General features: G+C 43.0%; 2 protein-coding genes and 1 long non-coding RNA gene across 3 annotated transcripts; 2 read left to right on the top strand and 1 right to left on the bottom strand.

The window, feature by feature from the left end:
* Positions 1-1,354: 1,354 nt before the first annotated feature.
* On the top strand, positions 1,355-7,654 carry LOC121550972 (RING-box protein 1). Its single transcript, XM_041863445.2, has 5 exons — positions 1,355-1,494; positions 2,196-2,274; positions 2,359-2,429; positions 7,123-7,208; positions 7,454-7,654. The coding sequence occupies exons 1-5, from the start codon at positions 1,417-1,419 to the stop codon at positions 7,464-7,466; spliced, it is 327 nt and encodes a 108-aa protein (XP_041719379.1). The 5' UTR covers positions 1,355-1,416; the 3' UTR covers positions 7,467-7,654.
* Positions 7,655-11,757: 4,103 nt separating this feature from the next.
* LOC121550904 (hsc70-interacting protein) lies at positions 11,758-18,454 on the bottom strand. The gene is made up of 13 exons (XM_041863343.2): positions 18,349-18,454; positions 17,876-18,010; positions 17,195-17,243; positions 17,019-17,103; positions 16,603-16,676; positions 16,348-16,414; positions 16,146-16,230; positions 15,936-16,046; positions 13,479-13,581; positions 13,260-13,376; positions 13,120-13,171; positions 12,737-12,903; positions 11,758-12,644 (listed from the first exon to the last, which is right to left on the bottom strand). The coding sequence occupies exons 2-13, from the start codon at positions 17,983-17,985 to the stop codon at positions 12,513-12,515; spliced, it is 1,152 nt and encodes a 383-aa protein (XP_041719277.1). The 5' UTR covers positions 17,986-18,010; positions 18,349-18,454; the 3' UTR covers positions 11,758-12,512.
* Positions 18,455-18,605: 151 nt separating this feature from the next.
* LOC121550906 lies at positions 18,606-20,228 on the top strand. The gene is made up of 4 exons (XR_005997000.1): positions 18,606-18,730; positions 18,819-18,939; positions 19,625-19,741; positions 19,951-20,228. It is a non-coding gene; the product is annotated as an uncharacterized LOC121550906 (long non-coding RNA).
* The last annotated feature ends 301 nt before the right edge of the window (positions 20,229-20,529 follow it).

Genomic DNA, 20,529 nt, shown 5'->3' with positions numbered 1-20,529 from the left:
CTTGACAGCTTGGTTAGCCTGATCAAGTCTGTGAGCAGCAGGGTGCTGAATCCACTGGCAAATCTTGATGTACTCAAAGGGCCAATAGATGGATACATCAGTCCCAAACCGTACCTTGGTTACCTTTTTGAGTCAAAGGCAGCTGAGCTCCACCTTGCGCCTGAGGATGAAAACAATGTCCGAAAGCGGTGTGTGGCCTTCACCATCTCCCTCACTAATGAGTTGAGGGTGAGACTGCTGGACAACATCGAAGCATTGCAGTACATGTCAGTTTTCAATGTGGAGGAAACTCTACAGCACAATAAGAGCCCTGGAGAAATAGAAAAAATAGCCAAGCTCCTTGGCTACTCCCCTGCAGAGATAGACTAGATTGTCCAGCAATGGCGTGCCATCCATCTTAGTAAATGGAATGAGACAAAAAACACACTGGGCTTCTGGAGTGAGATTTGGAAGTTCAGGGATGCAGCTGATATCAACCCGTTTCAAGAACTTGCCATGGCTGCTGTGTCTGTGTTGTCCTTGCCACACTCAAATGCTGAAGTCGAGAGAGTATTCAGCCAGATGAGTGTGGTAAAAAGCAAACTTAGAAATCGGATGTCCTTGCAAACCCTTAACTCCATCCTGTACATTTGACATGGACTGAAGCTGTCTGGTGAGGCTTGCTATGAGCACCAGCTGCCTGATAATAATAATATGCCATTTAGCAGATAAGCTGTTTTTCAGCTTTTTGGCACATCAGCTGCTTACTCACTTAAGTCCGCTCGCTCAGTTGCTGAACCTGCCATAGAGAGCCTTGACCAAAATGACGATGACCCACTCTTTCTGTGAGCCAGCACAGCCTGTGTGTGTGTGGAGGGGGGTCTGGGAGAAAAAAAATGTTTTGACCTGAATTAGGGCCAGACTAGTTACCATCATTTTCTCACATTGCCATTGACAGTTTTTTCTATTGTCTCTTTTTGGTCCATTTAGATTGTTAGTTAAATTGTATACCAAATTTTTTTTTAAATGTTATGGTTAAAAATGTTCATGTTTTACTGTGACTTGTTGTAGATACCTAAGTGGACCATAAGGTTAAAAACCAAACCAAACTTTTTTTAAAGAAGTAACTCCACCACAGTGTCTCTTTTGGGTCACTTTTGCCGGTCCCAAGCCCGGATAAAGGAGGAGGGTTGGAATTGTGACATTAAAAAAAACAAGAATTGACAGAAGAAAGTTCATTTGTAGTTCTAAACATATTTAGGGTGTTTTTTACTTACTTATTGTCTCTCCCACGACTTTATTCCTCTCTCCTACAGCCTCCATCACAATTACATGCACATGGCCAATTATGCAAATTCAGCGACTTTTAGGACAGCCAATAGCTACTTTCCTTACTGAGGAGTTGCTACAGTGGCACACGAAAGTTCGTCAGTCAACATGGCGGCAGCGATGGATGTTGATACCCCAAGCGCCACGAATAGTGGCGCAAGCAAGAAACGTTTTGAAGTGAAGAAGGTATTTATTTTTCAAATAAACCATAGCTACATTTTAGACATACTGTAAGGTTGGATATTACCATAGGCTTAATACGCGTTTGGGTACAATCTTCGCGGGATTAGTTAGCATAACTTGCTAGTTCGCGAGCTAGCTGTAACTAGACGAAGCCCCTTGTTTGGCTGTATCTAATTTTGGGGAGTGAGTTTGCATTTCACTTGTAGGGCTGATAGCTACCTAATTAGTTAACTAATCTCACTGTTTGTGCTAATGGTAGCTAACGTTAGCTAGCCAACCACTACTAGGTTCGGTTTTAGATGCATTGACATTGTTAGAAATCAATGACTAGCTAATTTGCTCAACTGGCTAACGTTAGCTTCCTAGCTAGCTTGCTAAAATGACAGGCCCAGTTGCACTTGTGAGGTTGTCTATTTATTGATGCTGAATGATTAAAAATTATATATCAAACACTATCATTTTCTCCCTTGCCTTGTTTGTTATCAATGTGGATACTGAAATAGGCCTAACTTGTCTGAAGTCTGATTAAATGCTAAATGCAATAGTGATTTTAATGACCAAATGTCTCCTGACACCAGATTAACATTAATAAATTGTGAATAACAATATGCTCCTTTTTAATACATATTCGAAACAACAGCAATATCAAGCACACACTAACTGCCAGTGATATGATTGTAATTTCATGTGACTCTTCCTTACAGTGGAATGCAGTGGCACTTTGGGCCTGGGACATTGTGGTGGACAACTGTGCCATCTGTAGGAATCACATTATGGATCTCTGTGAGTATGCTGTTAACATTATTTGACTACTGCGCTAATAAAGGTGAGTGTTACATTCTGACACATTACTCTTTTTCTCTATAGGCATAGAGTGCCAGGCTAACCAGGCCTCTGCCACATCAGAGGAGTGCACTGTAGCCTGGGGAGTCTGCAATGTGAGTCAGACTTGTTTGCTTTTGTATATGTTGCATACATCCTGATCAGTTAGATTGTCAAGTTCAGTGTGAGAGTATTGAAAGAACAACAGCATGATCTAAACTAATCTGCATTATATTGAACTACCCTAAAAGTATAGAATTTTGAATACAGTGAGGGAAAAATGTATTTGATCCCCTGCTGATTTAGTACGTTTGCCCACTGACAAAGACATGATCAGTCTATAATTTTAATGGTAGGTTTATTTGAACAGTGAGAGACAGAATAACAACAACAAAATCCAGAAAAATGCAAGTCAAAAATGTTATAAATTGATTTGCATTTTAATGAGGGAAATAAGTATTTGACTCCTCTGCAAAACATGACTTAGTACTTGGTGGCAAAACCCTTGTTGGCAATCACAGAGGTCAGACGTTTCTTGTAGTTGGCCACCAGGTTTGCACACATCTCTGGAGGGATTTTGTCCCACTCCTCTCTGCAGATATTCTCCAAGTCATTAAGGTTTCGAGGCTGACGTTTGGCAACTTGAACCTTCAGCTCCCTCCACAGATTTTCTATGGGATTAAGGTCTGGAGACTGGCTAGGCCACTCCAGGACCTTAATGTGCTTCTTCTTGAGCCACTCCTTTGTTGCCTTGGCCGTGTGTTTTGGGTCATTGTCATGCTGGAATACCCATCCACGACCCATTTTCAATGCCCTGGCTGAGGGAAGGAGGTTCTCACCCAAGATTTGACGGTACATGGCCCCATCCATCGTCCCTTTGATGCGGTGAAGTTGTCCTGTCCCCTTAGCAGAAAAACACCCCCAAAGCATAATGTTTCCACCTCCATGTTTGACAGTGGGGATGGTGTTCTTGGGGTCATAGGCAGCTTTCCTCCTCCAAACACGTTGAGTTGATGCCAAAGAGCTCCATTTTGGTCTCATCTGACCACAACACTTTCACCCAGTTCTCCTCTGAATCATTCAGATGTTCATTGGCAAACTTCAGACGGGCCTGTATACAGTGGGGAAAGAAAGTATTGAGTCAGCCACCAATTGTGCAAGTTCTCCCACTTAAAAAGATGAGAGAGGCCTGTAATTTTCATCATAGGTACACGTCAACTATGACAGACAAATTGAGAATTTTTTTTCCAGAAAATCACATTGTAGGATTTTTAATGAATTTATTTGCAAATTATGGTGGAAAATAAGTATTTGGTCACCTACAAACAAGCAAGATTTCTGGCTCTCACAGACCTGTAACTTCTTGTTTAAGAGGCTCCTCTGTCCCCCACACGTTACCTGTATTAATGGCACCTGTTTGAACTTGTTATCAGTATAAAAGACACCTGTCCACAACCTCAAACAGTCACACTCCAAACTCCACTATGGCCAAGACCAAAGAACTGTCAAAGGACACCAGAAACAAAATTGTAGACCTGCACCAGGCTGGGAAGACTGAATCTGCAATAGGTAAGCAGCTTGGTTTGAAGAAATCAACTGTGGGAGCAATTATTAGGAAATGGAAGACATACAAGACCACTGATAATCTCCCTCGATCTGGGGCTCCACGCAAGATCTCACCCTGTGGGGTCAAAATGATCACAAGAACGGTGAGCAAAAATCCCAGAACAACACGGGGGGACCTAGTGAATGTCCTGCAGAGAGCTGGGACCAAAGTAACAAAGCCTACCATCAGTAACACACTATGCCGCCAGGGACTCAAATCCTGCAGTGCAAGACGTGTCCCCCTGCTTAAGCCAGTACATGTCCAGGCCCTTCTGAAGTTTGCTAGAGTGCATTTGGATTATCCAGAAGAGGATTGGGAGAATGTCATATGGTCAGATGAAACCAAAATAGAACTTTTTGGTAAAAACTCAACTTGTCGTGTTTGGAGGACAAAGAATGCTGAGTTGCATCCAAAGAACACCATACCTACTGTTGAGCATGGGGTGGAAACATCATGCTTTGGGGCTGTTTTTCTGCAAAGGGACCAGGACGACTGATCCGTGTAAAGGAAAGAATGAATGGGGCCATGTATCGTGAGATTTTGAGTGAAAACCTCCTTCCATCAGCAAGGGCATTGAAGATGAAACGTGGCTGGGTCTTTCAGCATGACAATGATCTCAAACACACCGCCCGGGAAACGAAGGAGTGGCTTCGTAAGAAGCATTTCAAGGTCCTGGAGTGGCCTAGCCAGTCTCCAGATCTCAACCCCATAGAAAATCTTTGGAGGGAGTTGAAAGTCTGTGTTGCCCAGCGACAGCCCCAAAACATCACTGCTCTAGAGGAGATCTGCATGGAGGAATGGGCCAAAATACCAGCAACAGTGTGTGAAAACCTTGTGAAGACTTACAGAAAACGTTTGACCTGTGTCATTGCCAACAAAGGGTATATAACAAAGTATTGAGAAACTTTTGTTATTGACCAAATACTTATTTTCCACCATCATTTGCAAATAAATTCATTAAAAATCCTACAATGTGATTTTCTGGATTTTTTTTCCTCATTTTGTCTGTCATAGTTGACGTGTACCTATGATGAAAATTACAGGCCTCTCTCATCTTTTTAAGTGGGAGAACTTGCACAATTGGTGGCTGACTAAATACTTTTTTTCCCCACTGTATGTGCTTTCTTGAGCAGATGGACCTTGTGGGCGCTGCAGGATTTCAGTCCTTCACGGCGTAGTGTGTTACCAATTGTTTTCTTGGTGACTATGGTCCCAGCTGCCTTGAGATCATTGACAAGATCCTGCCGTGTAGTTCTGGCCTGATTCCTCGCCGTTCTCATGATCATTGCAACTCCATGAGGTGAGAACTTGCATGGAGCCCCAGGCCGAGGGAGAGTGACAGTTCTTTTGTGTTTCTTCCATTTGCGAATAATCGCACCAACTGTTGTCACCTTCTCACCAAGCTGCTTGGCGATGGTCTTGTAGCCCATTCCAGCCTTGTGTAGGTCTACAATCTTGTCCCTGACATCCTTGGAGAGCTCTTTGGTCTTGGCCATGGTGGAGAGTTTGGAATCTGATTGATTGATTGCTTTTATGGACAGGTGTCTTTTATACAGGTAACAAACTGAGATTAGGAGCATTCCATTTAAGAGTTTGCTCCTAATCTCAGCTCGTTACCTGTATAAAAGACACCTGGAATCAGAAATCTTTCTGATTGAGAGGGGGTCAAATACTTATTTTCCTCATTAAAATGCAAATCAATTTATAACATTTTTGACTTGCATTTTTCTGGATTTTTTTGTTGTTATTGTGTCTCTCACTGTTCAAATAAACCTACCATTAAAATTATAGACTGATCATTTCTTCGTCAGTGGGCAAACGTACAAAATCAGCAGGGGATCAAATACTTTTTTCCCTCACTGTATATGTTTTGAGCTGTGTTCGAATACTCATACTAACCATACTATTTGTGACATAAATTGAGTATGTAATATGCTTATTGATCATAGTACGGATATAGTTAGTATGCCAAAATTTCCCGGATGTCGTACTAAATTCACCAAAATACGAAGTATACAAGCAGTGGACACTATTTCTGTGCTTTTAGGCCCATAATGCAATTCTTCCGAAAATGGGCGTGGCTTCACAATGTTTTCAGATTTGAAGAAAATGGCAGTAAATATGCAGCCGAAGTCCGAGAGCGGATACAAATTCATTGCTTTAACTAATTATGACAAATGTTAAAATGTTCAGCAATGTAATAAAGTAATGACAATTCAAATAAGTTATGTTGGCTGACAATTTGTTAGCTACACTATCCTTACGAACCGCATAGCATTACAGCAGTATGTACCGGTAGTATGTTAGCTAGTTACCTAATGTAAGTTGGCTACTAATACATCCAACTTGCCAGGCAGTATATTAACTGTAATCAAACTAACTATCCAATGTTTATTGACTTGATTATTCATATTCTTAGCTAAGTGGTATAGTCGTTGTGCGTTCTCAATGGACATTGTTCATTCTGGCTATCTACTCCGATTTCAGAGCACACTCGTCTGAGTGTGCCAGAGTGCAGAATAACTGATGAATTTACGAATGCTCAACACCCGTTGAATATCTGGCTGGTGTCAGTAAACGTCTGCAAAAAAATCGTTATGAAATTGTTGCCAGCAGCACAGTTACTTACAGTCGCCAACGCTCTGGATAACATGAAAACAGCCTAAACAGCTCTGCTAGGGCAAGTAAAATGGTCAGAGTGAGGTGTTCTCTCATTTGTGTCTGGAAATAGCTAGCAAGCTAGCCAGCGTTAGCTTGGGTGCTTGACTAACGTTAGCTTGGGTGCTTGACTGCCGTTGTGAGGTCAGAACGCTCGGATCAACCCTACTCCAGAGACGCGCTCCGAGAGCGAAACGCTCTGAATTTATGAACGGACAATCTGACAAAGCTCTGGATTTACGAACACTCAGAGCGCACTCTGGAACTCCAGATTGAATTTACGAACACACCCGAAATCGTAAAATGTCTAGCTAGTCATTTGCTATGCTAGCAAGAGGTTGCATAGCAACAGCATCAAAATCCTGTAGACAGGCAAAGCGCTAGTATGCTCAACTGAAAGGAGACCGTTTGTTTACAGTATACTAAATTGAACTAATAGTGTATATACTCATTAAGTATGTAGTATACAGTATGTTAGTATGTGTATTCGAACACAGCTATTGTCTTGGTTTGCTGTTATGTCAATCTATCTTCTCCTCTCCCAGCATGCATTCCATTTCCACTGTATCTCCCGTTGGTTGAAGACCAGGCAGGTGTGCCCCCTAGACAACAGGGAGTGGGAGTTTCAGAAGTGAGTGTCATAATTTTATTCATAACACTTATTCAAAACACTACTCCGTGGTCTTAGCTAAACTGTAGTCAATCAGAGCTGCAGTATGCGTGCCTTTTGGGGAAGTAGATGGCTGAAAAAAAACAAAAGCCATGTGTCCGTGTTACTGGTGCTAATGCATTATTCCACCGCCTCAAATTGTAGATGAGAAGATAGGTTGTGTATGTCAAACATTTAATAACTAACACTCCCTTTCCCTCTTACAGATATGGACACTAGGTGCAAGACTCTGGACCATTACTTGGGCTTCTGCAAGTTTCATGCTTACTGTTGCTTTCTCCTTCTTCGTATGATTGACTCCACTTTGAGGACATTGCAAATACTGTTTTAGGCTAGCTGGAAAACATTTTTTTTAGTTGAATTTGCAATGTTGTAAATTTATAAATAAACAACAATGTTCTGTGTAACTGCCTCGATTTGAATTGAGGACTAGACATAGAATCGCTCCGCCATTTCCTGGTTGCTAAAACTCTAATAGTTTGCCTAATTAAAGTTTATGTGAAAAAAATAAGCTAGGATAGTGTAGAGAAATATTGTATCATCAACTTCCTGTAGACAGGCGAAGTGCTAGTACGCTCAACTGAAAGGATACTGTTTGTTTACAGTATACTAAAATGAACTAATAGTATGTAGTATATACTCATTAAGTATGTAGTATACAGTATGTTAGTATGGGTATTCGAACACAGCTAACGTCTGTGCCTCGCATACTCCCTTCAACTGTGTAGTGCTAGGGCAAAAACCAAAACGTGCACCCGAGGACCGAGTTTGGGAAACCCTGTGCTCTCTATCCAATAGTATAGACATCACCGCAGCTGTTCACGCCATGTTAGTGGCCAAATGGACATCTTCAAATCAAAACCCAACCTTCATTTATCCGTTGTGACGCACAGATCAAACTCAGTTTTAGACGAGACTGACTTTATTACCAAAATTATCTTATTTACACTTTGTAGTCAATTTTGACACTAGAATAACTGGTTATGACTCGACTTGATGCCACGTAGGCCGTTTTCAAAGGGATTCGTTTCTTTTTAAAAGGCAGTCCTTTTAAAAGTGGCAATATTACTGGTTGTCTCTCTTGCGATGCCATAGCAACAACATAGCTTCCTCAAAATAATCAGAATTAATCTAAACTAATCTGTAATTCGTTTAGATGTTTTTGCCGAGGAGGTCTTAGACGCGCAATTTTACATCTAACAAAGATGTTTGGTGCAGTATTTCTCACATGAAAAAATGTGCACGAAAACTAGTAATCTCGTTGAATGACAACAAACACTTCATTAAAGAATCCTGTCATAGTTCCCACTGAGGGAGTTCTATTACTCTGGCCCAGGATGAACCGGGCAATGGCATTTGGGCGAAAGCAGGGAGGGAGGAGCGCCCTTTTCAAATCAAACAGTAGTCTGCACCCGCTTGGTCATATTGTCAACAAGGCAGCATGGTCCATCTTCTCTTTTACAATAAATGTTTGAATTTTCAAACTAGTTTTCATTGGGATGGCAGAAAGCGTTTTTTAAAATATAAAAACACAGAATCCTACTCATCACTCCATGTGCTTAATTATGTAACTTTTGTTTTGAGCCGACTTCACTGTCAGCCAGAGCGGGCACCTGGCTAACGCCCAGGAGGCAAACCCGTTCCAAAACGAATGCAATCACTTTTCACCCGGTTTAAACCACTCCTACTCGTAGTAGTACTGTTGACCAATCGCCGGGGCGTAGACTCCCGACTACCGAATTTAGATTTGCCTCAATAAAGAAAAAAGTGTGTGCACGAACAGCCGAAAAAAAACCTGCCTAACAGCAAAACGAACAAAAACGGCACAAAATGTTGTTTTAATATATTTGCGAACTGTTTCGACTGGGAACAGGCTTTAGACACTGGTCCCACGTGACACAAGGTGGTAATCCACAGCAGGAAGACAAATAGCAAGGGAAGATTAGCAGGCCAGCCCTGGCCTGACCACAGCATTGAGAGCACCTGCGGTACAGGTTGAGGGCCACAAGGCCCAATTAGTCAGTAGCTAGGTTTCCATCCAATTGGCGACAGATTTTCATGTTTATATTCTAAAATCTGCATAAAGAAAATATGCGCATTTTCCCACCAGTAACCAGGTTTCCATCCAACCTTTTTATGCGAGTAAAGTACATGTCTGATAAAGAAATGTAATGACAGGCCTGATGGAAACTGAACATTTTATTGTAAACTTTTCCAAATGTCGACAAAACAAAATACGCTAGACAAGGTGTTTGGTAAAATTAATTGTGAGAAATGTCGGTGGAAACGCTTTTATGTGCAAATATTCATGACGTAAACTTGGAATCACTTGATGACGTGTGGTTCTCCCACTGACTCGTCGGGAAAGCATGCAGTTTATTAGGCTACAGATGAAATTAATTATGATGAACACCTATAGCCTACATAATGAGATTATTATGGATAAGAGCGAGAATATTTGTATTTGTCAAACAGCAGTCAAGCATCGATCATGATGTCACCAGGATCAGACCCTCAATATTTATTGGAAAAGAGCATCAAGATCACCGTGCACTTTCACCACCCTTTGAAGTTAATAAATTATTTCATTTTAGCCTATTAAACTGCATTGTTTCCGGAGTCGGGACCACACACCATATCATTGGATTTCCAAGTTTACTTTGATATTATTTTTTTTATCAATATTTGCGCATAAAGGTGTTTCCATCGCCATTTTCACAAAAAGATCCACCATGTCCAACTAACAAATTATCTTCATTTTTCCATCGCAACTCCTCAGTAAGGAAAGTATCTATTGTCTGTCCTAAAAGTCACTAAATGACGTCATAACCTAATTTGTATAATTGGCCATGTAATTGTGATGGACGCTGTAGGAGAGAAATACCGTTGTGGGAGAGACAAAAAGTGAGTAAAAAACACCCCACATTTACATCCCGGCCCTGAATGTAAGCATGCGCGATTCATTTGCAGTCTGGACGTGGAGGGGTGAACATCTCCTGCTCTTACTGCAGCGCGAGGACTGGGCCGCCTGTGAGTGCTTTGGGACGGGGTGGGGCCGACAGGGGTGGGGCCGACGAGGGTGGGGCCCACGGCAGCACCCGACTGCTCGTTGAGAAGAGTAAGAACCATACGTGCTTTCACGTCAGTCTCCAATAACACCAGAAAAAGTCGCTAGATTTGTCACTAGTTGCTTTTTTGAAAATGTGTCGCTAGAGGGGTCTGAAAAACTCACTAAATATAGCGACAAAGTTGCTACGTTGGCAACACTGTTTCTATCAGAGCTGTCATGATTTTTTAAAAACATAAAACTGTGGATGGAAACGTGGTTATAGGTTGTGTTCTAGAGCATCAAAACTGTGATCTATCATGGGGAAATTGTGACCGACTGACTGATCTACAAATAATATTAAGTAGTTATTTATGATGCAAGGTGATTTGTAAATTAGTCAAGTCACGCCTTGCTTTTAAAATCGTCTGCAATGACGAACGCACCCAGTGATGGTCACTGCCTTTCGAAGCATTATGGGGATAAAATATTGTCCGATTTGCACCTGCCTACATGTCGAATCAAATCAAATTGTCAAATTGTCCGACTTGCGCCTGTCTACATGTCGACTGCATGAACTTTACAAAAATAATGTGATCAAAGGTTATAAAGTTTTGACTGCAGTTAAGAGAGGAAGAGGCGAAGCGAGAGGGTCCACTCCCGTCAAAATCTGTCCACACCGGAATACAGCGATAAGCAGACCGCCTGCCATCCTACCTTTGGGACAACGACTCCCATTGTTAGGGCGGAGACAAGCCATCTCGTCATTATATACAGTATCTCTTCAAGTTTCTGCATTGCTCTTCAACAACTTCGTCCTGCATTGTGGGAGGCTATTGTCAACCAGTATTTAGTTGTTTTTGTTTGACCCACATGACCAAATGCATGACTGAAACAGGAACCAACTTTGCCCCCATTCATACAGTGGATATCAGGTGAGACTGGTGAGGGGAGGATGGTTCATAGTAATGGCTGGAATGAAACACTCCATCCACGTTACATTTCATCTACACCATTCCAGCTACTACTATGAGCCGTCCTCCCCTCACCAGCCTTCACTGGTGGATATATATAAATGTGATAGTAGGCATTCTGATTGTAGCCAAAAATGTACACGCCCTGTGCCTCTTGACAGGTAGTTGAATGAGAAATTGGGAATTAATTGACAAATGCACCAAGGGCATTCAGAACTGGTGAAATGAAGCAACGTTTTCCTAATGCCATGATCTGTATTCACCATGGGGAATAATGGGAACATTTTAATAATAAGCCATTTAGCAGACGCTTTTATCCAAAGCGACTTAGTCATGTGTGCATACATTTTTACGTATGGGTGGTCCCGGGGATCAAACCCACTACCCTGGCGTTACAAGCGCCATGCTCTACCAATTGAGCTACAGAGGACCACCCATACGAATAACCAGAATAACCAACTCATCTGATTAAAAGAACCATGACAAAATATTTGCAACAACCAAATATTTATTGATTTGAATTGATATTTCCATCACAGTTTCAAAATCAAACAAAATAGTAATATTACTTTTTTTTTTAACTTGCATTTGGAAGGAGAGTCAGACATGAAAAAATGTACGTTACAGTGAAGGTGAGTAAAACAGAAAACCTGAGGGAAATAGCTTTACCACATCCACTCCTGATAGAAGACAAACAGCCATTGTTTTGGTTGGCTCAGTAGAGAACACAGAAGATGACAACTCCATATAATAATGTCTCAAATGTTATTCTGTGCTGGTGTCTAATGTGTGAGTCCTGTTTGACTATTCCAGATTCAGGTAAAAAAACAACAAGGGATGGGGTGGGTGGGAGGGAATTCTGAATGAGAAGGCTCTGACAGGCTGTTTTGATTCCATCATTAACCAGTAGTGCTCCCATCAGTGTCCATGAGTTGGCTTGAGTAACCACTAAATGCTAACAGCCCCGAATAGGTGGGCTCCATTTAAGAACATACAGTATAACAGTTGCTGTTGACCCCCCCCCCACAAACCCTTGTCTAGTGTAAAACTTGCTGCATGCCTCTAGTCTCCTCTTTATCCATCTGCCCATCAACATTACCCATTTGATCCATACACAGTGGAATCATCTCAAATAAGCTTTTAAGCTCTCCCGACACCTGACTACATCCATTTGCTACTCTCCCGCCACTCGTTCTTCTTCCCGCTCCCCTCTTTATCGCCCCTCATTTCTTCACCTCCTCTCCTCTAGGGCGAAGGGCTCCCGAACTTGGAGCTCAGCTTGGTGATGAGAGCCATGACCTTGGGGTTACCCTGGTACTTGGCGATGTTAGCTGGGTTCTGAGCCACGTCCTGGAAAGCTGCCATCACCTCAGGGTCCTGGAGACAACACACAAGAGAGATGGGATTAGATATGGATACTGACATGGAATCCAAGGGCTAACTGTAAGACTTCAGGAGGAGTGTCGTACCTTCATGGCGTTGAGCACCTCCGGGTCGTTAAAGAGCTCTCCCAGACCAGGCATGCCGAAAGGAGAGCCTCCAGCCCCACCTGGGAAACCACCACCAGCACCACCTGGGAAACCACCACCAGCACCACCTGGGAAACCGCCAGCACCACCTGGGAAACCGCCAGCACCTACAGCATGAGACAAGGAACACACATTTATTGCGAATACAGGGCTCCAATGGACCCTTGAGTGATAGTCAGATAATGTAGAGCAGTGGTCACCAGCCCAGGTACTGGAGAATTACAGGGATGACAGGCCTTTGTTCAAGCTCTGCACTAACAAACCTGATTGAGCTAATCAACTTATCGTCAAGACATTTCATGAACCCATATTCTCTCTCTTACCTGGGAAACCTGGGAAGCCACCTCCTCCTGCTGCTTGTCTAGCCTCCTCCTCCTGTGCAGAGTTTTTATTTATTTAATTGAGACACTTTATTTTGAAAACCTTAGTCATTCTCCTCTCTGTTCTTGCACCAAACACTCACCCTCTGAGCCTTCTCATGCTCTTCCCTTGCTTTCTTTACCCTCTCCTTCCTGTCCTTGATCTCTCGCTCCTCCCGCTTGCGCTCATACTTGCGCCGGTGCTCAATGATTTTGTTAGCCTGAGGAGAGAAAGAGAATGAGTTGAAAGTCAGACCAGAACACACTGATTGACCAGACAACCTTGAAACTGCTCAGGTATCAAAAAGTCAGTGGCTGGGTACCTTGGGCTGGACCTCTTTCAGCATGGCGCTGGCATCCTCGTCGTAGTCCAGTTTGCAGGCAGTGGCCAGGTCCTTCGCTGCCTCCTCCCAGTGCCCCAGCAACCTGACGCAAAAAGAGGAAGGAGACTCAAAATGTGATTATCAAAGTATTGAATTAGGGGTGTGCCAAAATGGCCATGCTCTTATTCGTAAATTGACAGTTGATAGTCAGATCGGAGGATAATCGTGACCGGAAAAAGCGGAAGTGTTTTAATATGCCTTAGTAGATGTTGGCAAAATACCTCCCTGCACATTCACTGCAAAAAAATCTGCAGATTAGGAGCAGCGCGTGGAGGTGTGTGTCTGTGTCCTCAACTTGCAGCGGGCAGCCAAGTTTGCTGACACTCAGTCAGAATGCGCATCAGCGTTTCATATTTTTCCCCCCTAACCATGCTGCATGTTAGATAATATGCACATTGATAGCTTGATAGCAAATGTCCTCGCCATGTGATTTATCATAGTAGCAGGCAGCAATCTAAATGATCAGACCCAAAACATGCAAGGAAAACTGATAGGTGAAATTATGACGTGAGTGGACAGAGATATACAGCTTCACTCTATCCAATCAGAGCAGTATGATCAACGTACAGCCCGCCCTTTTCTTTACAGACAGCCAGTTGAGTTATTTAGACCATGTAGAACCTCGCACATGACTGACTGACTTGAGAAAGATGTGTGCTGACACTCGAAAATTTATTTTTTCCCGATCACGGATAATGAAAAATAAAAAATAAATACTTTTGTCCGACCACTCAGCACACCTCTATATTGTATTACTTATAAATCATACAGTGAGGGAAAAAAGTATTTGATCCCCTGCTGATTTTGTACGGTTGCCCACAGACAAAGACATGATCAGTCTATACTTTTAATGGTAGGTTTATTTGAACAGTGAGAGACAGAATAACAACAAAAAAATCCAGAAAAACGCATGTCAAAAATGTTATAAATAGATTAGCATTTTTTTATGAGGGAAATAAGTATTTGACCCCTCTGCAAAACATGACTTAGTACTTGGTGGCAAAACCCTTGTTGGCAATCACAGAGGTCAGACGGTTTGCACACATCTCAAGAGGGATTTTGTCCCACTCCTCTTTGCAGATCTTCTCCAAGTCATTAAGGTTTCGAGCCTGACGTTTGTCAACTCGAACCTTCAGCTCTCTCCACAGATTTTCTATGGGATTAAGGTCTGGAGACTGGCTAGGCCACTCCAGGACCTTAATGTGCTTCTTCTTGAGCCACTCCTTTGTTGCCTTGGCCGTGTGTTTTGGGTCATTGTCATGCTGGAATACCCATCCACGATGGCTGAGGGAAGGAGGTTCTCACCCAAGATTTGACGGTACATGGCCCCATCCATCGTCCCTTTGATGCGGTGAAGTTGTCCTGTGCCCTTAGCAGAAAAACACCCCCAAAGCATAATGTTTCCACCTCCATGTTTGACGTGGGGATGGTGTTATTGGGGTCATAGGCAGCATTCCTCCTCCTCCAAACACGGCGAGTTGAGTTGATGCCAAAGAGCTCCATTTTGGTCTCATCTGACCACAACACTTTCACCCAGTTCTCCTCTGAATCATTCAGATGTTCATTGGCAAACTTCAGACAGGCATGTATCTATGCTTTCTTGAGCAGGGGGACCTTGCAGGCGCTGCAGGATTTAAGTCCTTCATGGCGTAGTGTGTTACCAATTGTTTTCTTGGTGACTATGGTCCCAGCTGCCTTGAGATCATTGACAAGATCCTCCCGTGTAGTTCTGGGCTGATTCCTCACCGTTGTCATGATCATTGCAACTCCACAAGGTGAGATCTTGCATGGAGCCCCAGGCCGAGGGAGATTGACAGTTATTTTGTGTTTCTTCCATTTGCGAATAATCGCACCAACTGTTGTCACCTTCTCACCAAGCTGCTTGGCGATGGTCTTGTAGCCCATTCCAGCCTTGTGTAGGTCTAGAATCTTGTCCCTGACATCCTTGGAGAGCTCTTTGGTCTTGGCCATGGTGGAGAGTTTGGAATCTGATTGATTGATTGCTTTTATGGACAGGTGTCTTTTATACAGGTAACAAACTGAGATTAGGAGCACTCCCTTTAAGAGTGTGCTCCTAATCTCAGCTCGTTACCTGTATAAAAGACACCTGGGAGCCAGAAATCTTTCTGATTGAGAGGGGGTCAAATACTTATTTCCCTCATTAAAATGCAAATCAATTTATAACATTTTTGACATGCGTTTTTCTGGATTTTGTTGTTGTTATTCTGTCTCTCACTGTTCAAATAAACCTACCATTAAAATTATAGACTGATAATTTCTTTGTCAGTGGGCAAACATACAAAATCAGCAGGGGATCAAATACTTTTTTCCCCTCACTGTATACAACTGCATTGTGTCTGTGATGAACTTGAATATGCAGCCTATCTAGCAGCATACTTGTGAGCTTTCCCCCTCCACTTGTAGGGCTGTGCAGAATCTGGGTTGATGTCAATGGCTCTGTCGCAGTCCCGCTTAGCTGCATTGGGTTTCTGCATCCGGATGTAGACGCTGGCAAAGAACATACGTCAGTCTGTATGAATACTAAGTGATCATGTACTAGAGCACATCATGTGGTATGGCATTGTTAAGTCTAGCAGTGGGACTCACCTTGCCCTCTTGGCATACATGATAGCTACCCGTGGATTTAGTTTGATGGCTTCAGTGAAGAGGTCCAGGGCTTTCTGCAAGTCACCTGTATTTGAGAGCACCAAAAAGTGATACTTATAACCATTTGTCATTAAAATGTCTTCCCGATTTAATACAAGGTCAGTGCAATGTCAATGCAAGAACCTCAGAACAACCAACTCACCTTCTCCTAACGCTTCGATAGCTTCCATCTTCTTCTCGTTGGCCTGGTCCATCATTTCCTCTGTCACCTAAAGGAACAAGAGATGCCATGTGGTCTTCTGCTTTGGGTGGGACATTTCAAGCAGTCTTCTTCAGGGCTTGCATGCTCACTGGATGCATTTCTCATTAGTTCTCATCTGCAGAAACTCCCCAAATGAAAAGCACTTCATGCACTCTCCCATCCTTATGTTATATAAATAACAACAAATATTCTCACCTCAAGATTTTCAAAGTCTCCCATCTCCTGAGGTTCGTCTGTGTCTGGCTCAATCACCCCATCTTGGTCGATCTCTGAAGAAGCAAGGGGATCCATCAAGGAATTCAGAATTTTAGCCTAATTCCGTTGTTGTATAAGCATTGCTCAAGAGCTTGGCAATCAGTTTATAAGGCAGCATTACAGACTGTGTGGTCATGCAACATATTGTTTGTTGATCTGCGGTCTTCACTGCATCACTGAATGTATGAGATGGAATCGAACTGTAAATGTCTGGGTGATGATTTATTGATATGGTGTGCGAGTCCATTTTCAGAGGACGATAAACCTTTGGCCTGTGTACCCATTTCCTTACGAACTCAATGGGTGACTGTGGGAAAATGTGTGGGCCAGGTGTGAGAATGCTGCCATGGACGTACCTAGTTCACTCTCCTCACTCTCAGAGGGGGCATGGGGCTCAGGAGCAGAGGCAGGGGGAGGAGCTCCAGCACATGGACACCCACCCTGAAATTAAGAAGTTTTATTGTCTGAACTGTACTGGTAGGCTGTCAAATATAGCAACTGAATGGATATATGAAACAAGTCATACTTATACCTTGCATGAAGAGTCATTTTGGGGGGCTTGTGGAATTGTAGCTCCCAATCTGAAAAAAAAAGAGAACCTTCTTTCAATTTGGCATTCTCTCCAATATGAGCCTTTCAATTTTGCCAACTGCAGCCAGTACATTTTGGTGTATTACTTAGTACAGTAGGAATTCCTGTTTTTTCTTCAAGAGAGAAATATGTCTGATATTTAGCAGCAGTGAGTGGGTGTGACCGCTGCATTCCCGTTCTGGGTAGTTGGGGAAGCAGATAATAATTAATAATAATTGGTCATTTAGCAGACGCTCTTATCCAGAGCGACTTACAGGAGCAATTAGGGTTAAGTGCCTTGCTCAAGGGCACATGGACAGATTTATCACCTAGTCGGCTCCGGGATTAGAACCAGCGACCTTTCGGTTACTGGCACAACGCTCTTAACCACTAAACTACCTGCCGCCCCATGTTGAAAGTACTCTGAACAGTAGGCTATTGGCAACAACAACAAAAATCACATGAGAATGCATTAACAATGACCTCAATCATTTAACGCTAATACTATTGATATCCGGAGAATAAACCGGGTTTTGAACATGGGTTGATCCGACTCTTAACAGATTGTGGCCCTCTACTTTTGACGATGAAGAGCAAGTGCACGCTTGACGCTGTGCGATAAACAGAAGGATTATCAACTGACCCTTGCAACCAGGCCCGGAGGAAGCCGAGCTCGGGAAGGTGCAATATGGAGGGATTTTCGTCGCACAACTTCACGAAGGCCTTCAACTCATGCACTTTCCGCGGGTCCATTCTCACTTCACAGGCCCAGCACACGCTACACAACAAGAAAGTGCGAGGAAGTAAAAATTAAAATGTTAGCTAGGTAGCTTGCACGCTAGCTAGTTAAATATTAGCATTGATAGCATACACATGTGCTGCATAGCCTCACGTAGTATTATTAGTAAACTAGCTAACTCCTTTATCTGAAAACATAGTTTGTCCCAGGGCACGTGCAGAAATGTAGCATGGATTGTGAGGATATAATATTCTCGAATTCTGTCGAGTTAGCCATGCCGTGGGGATTATTTGAATGCATGATAAAATCAGAGAAAACAAACCAGAACGGCTCATTATTTCCAATAAAACACAGTATATGAGGGTTAGATTAGCTACCTGTATGACCAAACAGATCTTCAACGACGGGTAGCTCCGAGTAGAGGGGTGCAACCAAGCCTCCACAACAATCGCTTTAAATTACTAGTCGATGGTGAATGTTGGTCCGTTTATTTTTTAACGCAGGCATTAATTAGATAGAAACATATGACAAACAAAACAAGCGAGGAGGTCCTGCGTGAATGGATCAAGTCGCAAACAAAATAAGTCATATAATTGCTAACCAATCAAAAACCTCACATTGTACTTCCACCAATGGTAATGATTGTCTTACAGGGGAGGCTGAAACCTGTCACCTCACAAGCACGGCGGACAGGCGCATTTATCGACATGATACAGTCACACATTCTCACATGTTGGTCGTTGGCTGTCGTATGAAAAGGTAGTTATTTTATATAGTTTATGTAAGATTTTTAGTCTGCTAAAGTATTTATATTTGATGTAATTGTGTATACCTCAATACAATTTAGCGCCACCACTTGTGGACATCATAATGGTGGGAGTTAACTGTCGCTGATAGTCTGACCGATTTGCAACAATGTTGCCCTCACCTATCATTTTGACCAGATCGGCTATCCAATTGGTGTCAAGGTGAGCAGTGAAATATTTGGTTATTTGTATTTAATTTATTACAATGGTAGCAGGTCATTTTCATATCTGGTTACTGTCCATACAAATGAGTTTATCTAACTACTGTAGTCAGGGGGAAGATCTCAATTGTGTACTCCTGGCGTCCTCTTCTCAAAACCTATTGGAGGAGAAGGTCTGAGGGGAGGGACCTCTTGCTTTCTCATCCAATGGGTTTTAAGGAGACGAGGAGCGAGGACGTGAGGAGTATGCAACTGAGATCTTCCCTATGATTTATGTAAGCCAATTTCACATTGTATGTTTGTATGACACAAATGCTTGCCTCGGCAAGATGGAAAGCATAATGCATGTTATTCATTTACATTTTAGTCATTTAGCAGACGCTTTTATCCAGAGCGACTTACAGTTAGTGAATGCATACATTTTTTCATACTGGCCCCCCGTGGGAATCGAACCCACAACCCTGGCTTTGCAAGCGCCATGCTCTACCAACTGAGCTACACGGGGCCATTATTCCCCAATGATATGTCTTACTTTTATTATAGAATCAACTTATAATGTCATGTATAAGTCTTAAAAAATGTAGAATTGTATGGCCAGCTGATTGTGCAAGATTCTGTAAGAGCTAGGTGAAAAAGAACTGTGAGTTTATTAGCAAACTTTCCCCTCACTGGAAACCTCTCTGCAGGTCATCTGTGGTGCCCTTGCCGGAATGTCTCCGTTGGAGGGTGGAAACCGCGGAAGGTTCCACCAAGATACCTCGGCCAGCTAAGCCCCTTCACTCATCCACACCTCATCAAAAATGGTGAATGTACTCATGGGCATACAGCTATGTCCCATTTCTGCCAATCAGTTACTCTACAGCATTTACCCAAAATCAAAGCTCATTGTTATCTTATTCACAACCACCACCTATGGGTACGAATACTGTTGTGTAGTACAGTGCAGTCGCTTCAGGGAGTTTTGAATGGTGGGTTTATAGCTTCTTCTTCCCCTTCCTGCTCTCTGTCACAGATGAGGTGACCCCTGGCTTAACCCAAACAGAGTTTGATCTCCGTCGGCAAAGACTGGCCTCTCTCATCGAGGTTCAGGCAGATCGGCTGGGACCCACTGCTTCCTCCAACAAACACCTCGTCATTGTCCTCTCCCACTCAATCCGCTACATGACCAATGACATCCCCTACCCCTTCCACCAGAACCAGGACTTCCTCTACCTTTACATGTACATTTACATCATTTAGCAGACGCTCTTATCCAGAGCGACTTACAAATTGGTGCATTCAACTTATGATAGCAAGTGGGACAACCACTTTTTTTCTTCATTTTTATGGGGGGTGGGGGAGGGGGGGGGGTAGAAGGATTACTTTATACTATTCCAGGTATTCCTTATAGAGGTAGGGTTTCAAGTGTCTCCGGAAGGTGGTCAGTGACTCCGCTGTCCTGGCGTCGTGGGGGAGCTTGTTCCACCATTGGGGTGCCAGAGCAGCAAATAGCTTTGACTGGGCTGAGTGGGAACTGTGCTTCCGTAGAGGTAGGGGGGCTAGCAGGCCAGAGGTGGATGAACGTAGTGCCCTCGTTTGGGTGTAGGGTCTG

The sequence above is a fragment of the Coregonus clupeaformis genome, chromosome 35 (genome assembly GCF_020615455.1).
Source record: "Coregonus clupeaformis isolate EN_2021a chromosome 35, ASM2061545v1, whole genome shotgun sequence".
Lineage (NCBI taxonomy): Eukaryota > Metazoa > Chordata > Actinopteri > Salmoniformes > Salmonidae > Coregonus > Coregonus clupeaformis.
The sequence above is the reverse complement of the archived record's forward strand: the minus strand, read 5'-3'. Positions and strand labels throughout refer to the sequence as shown.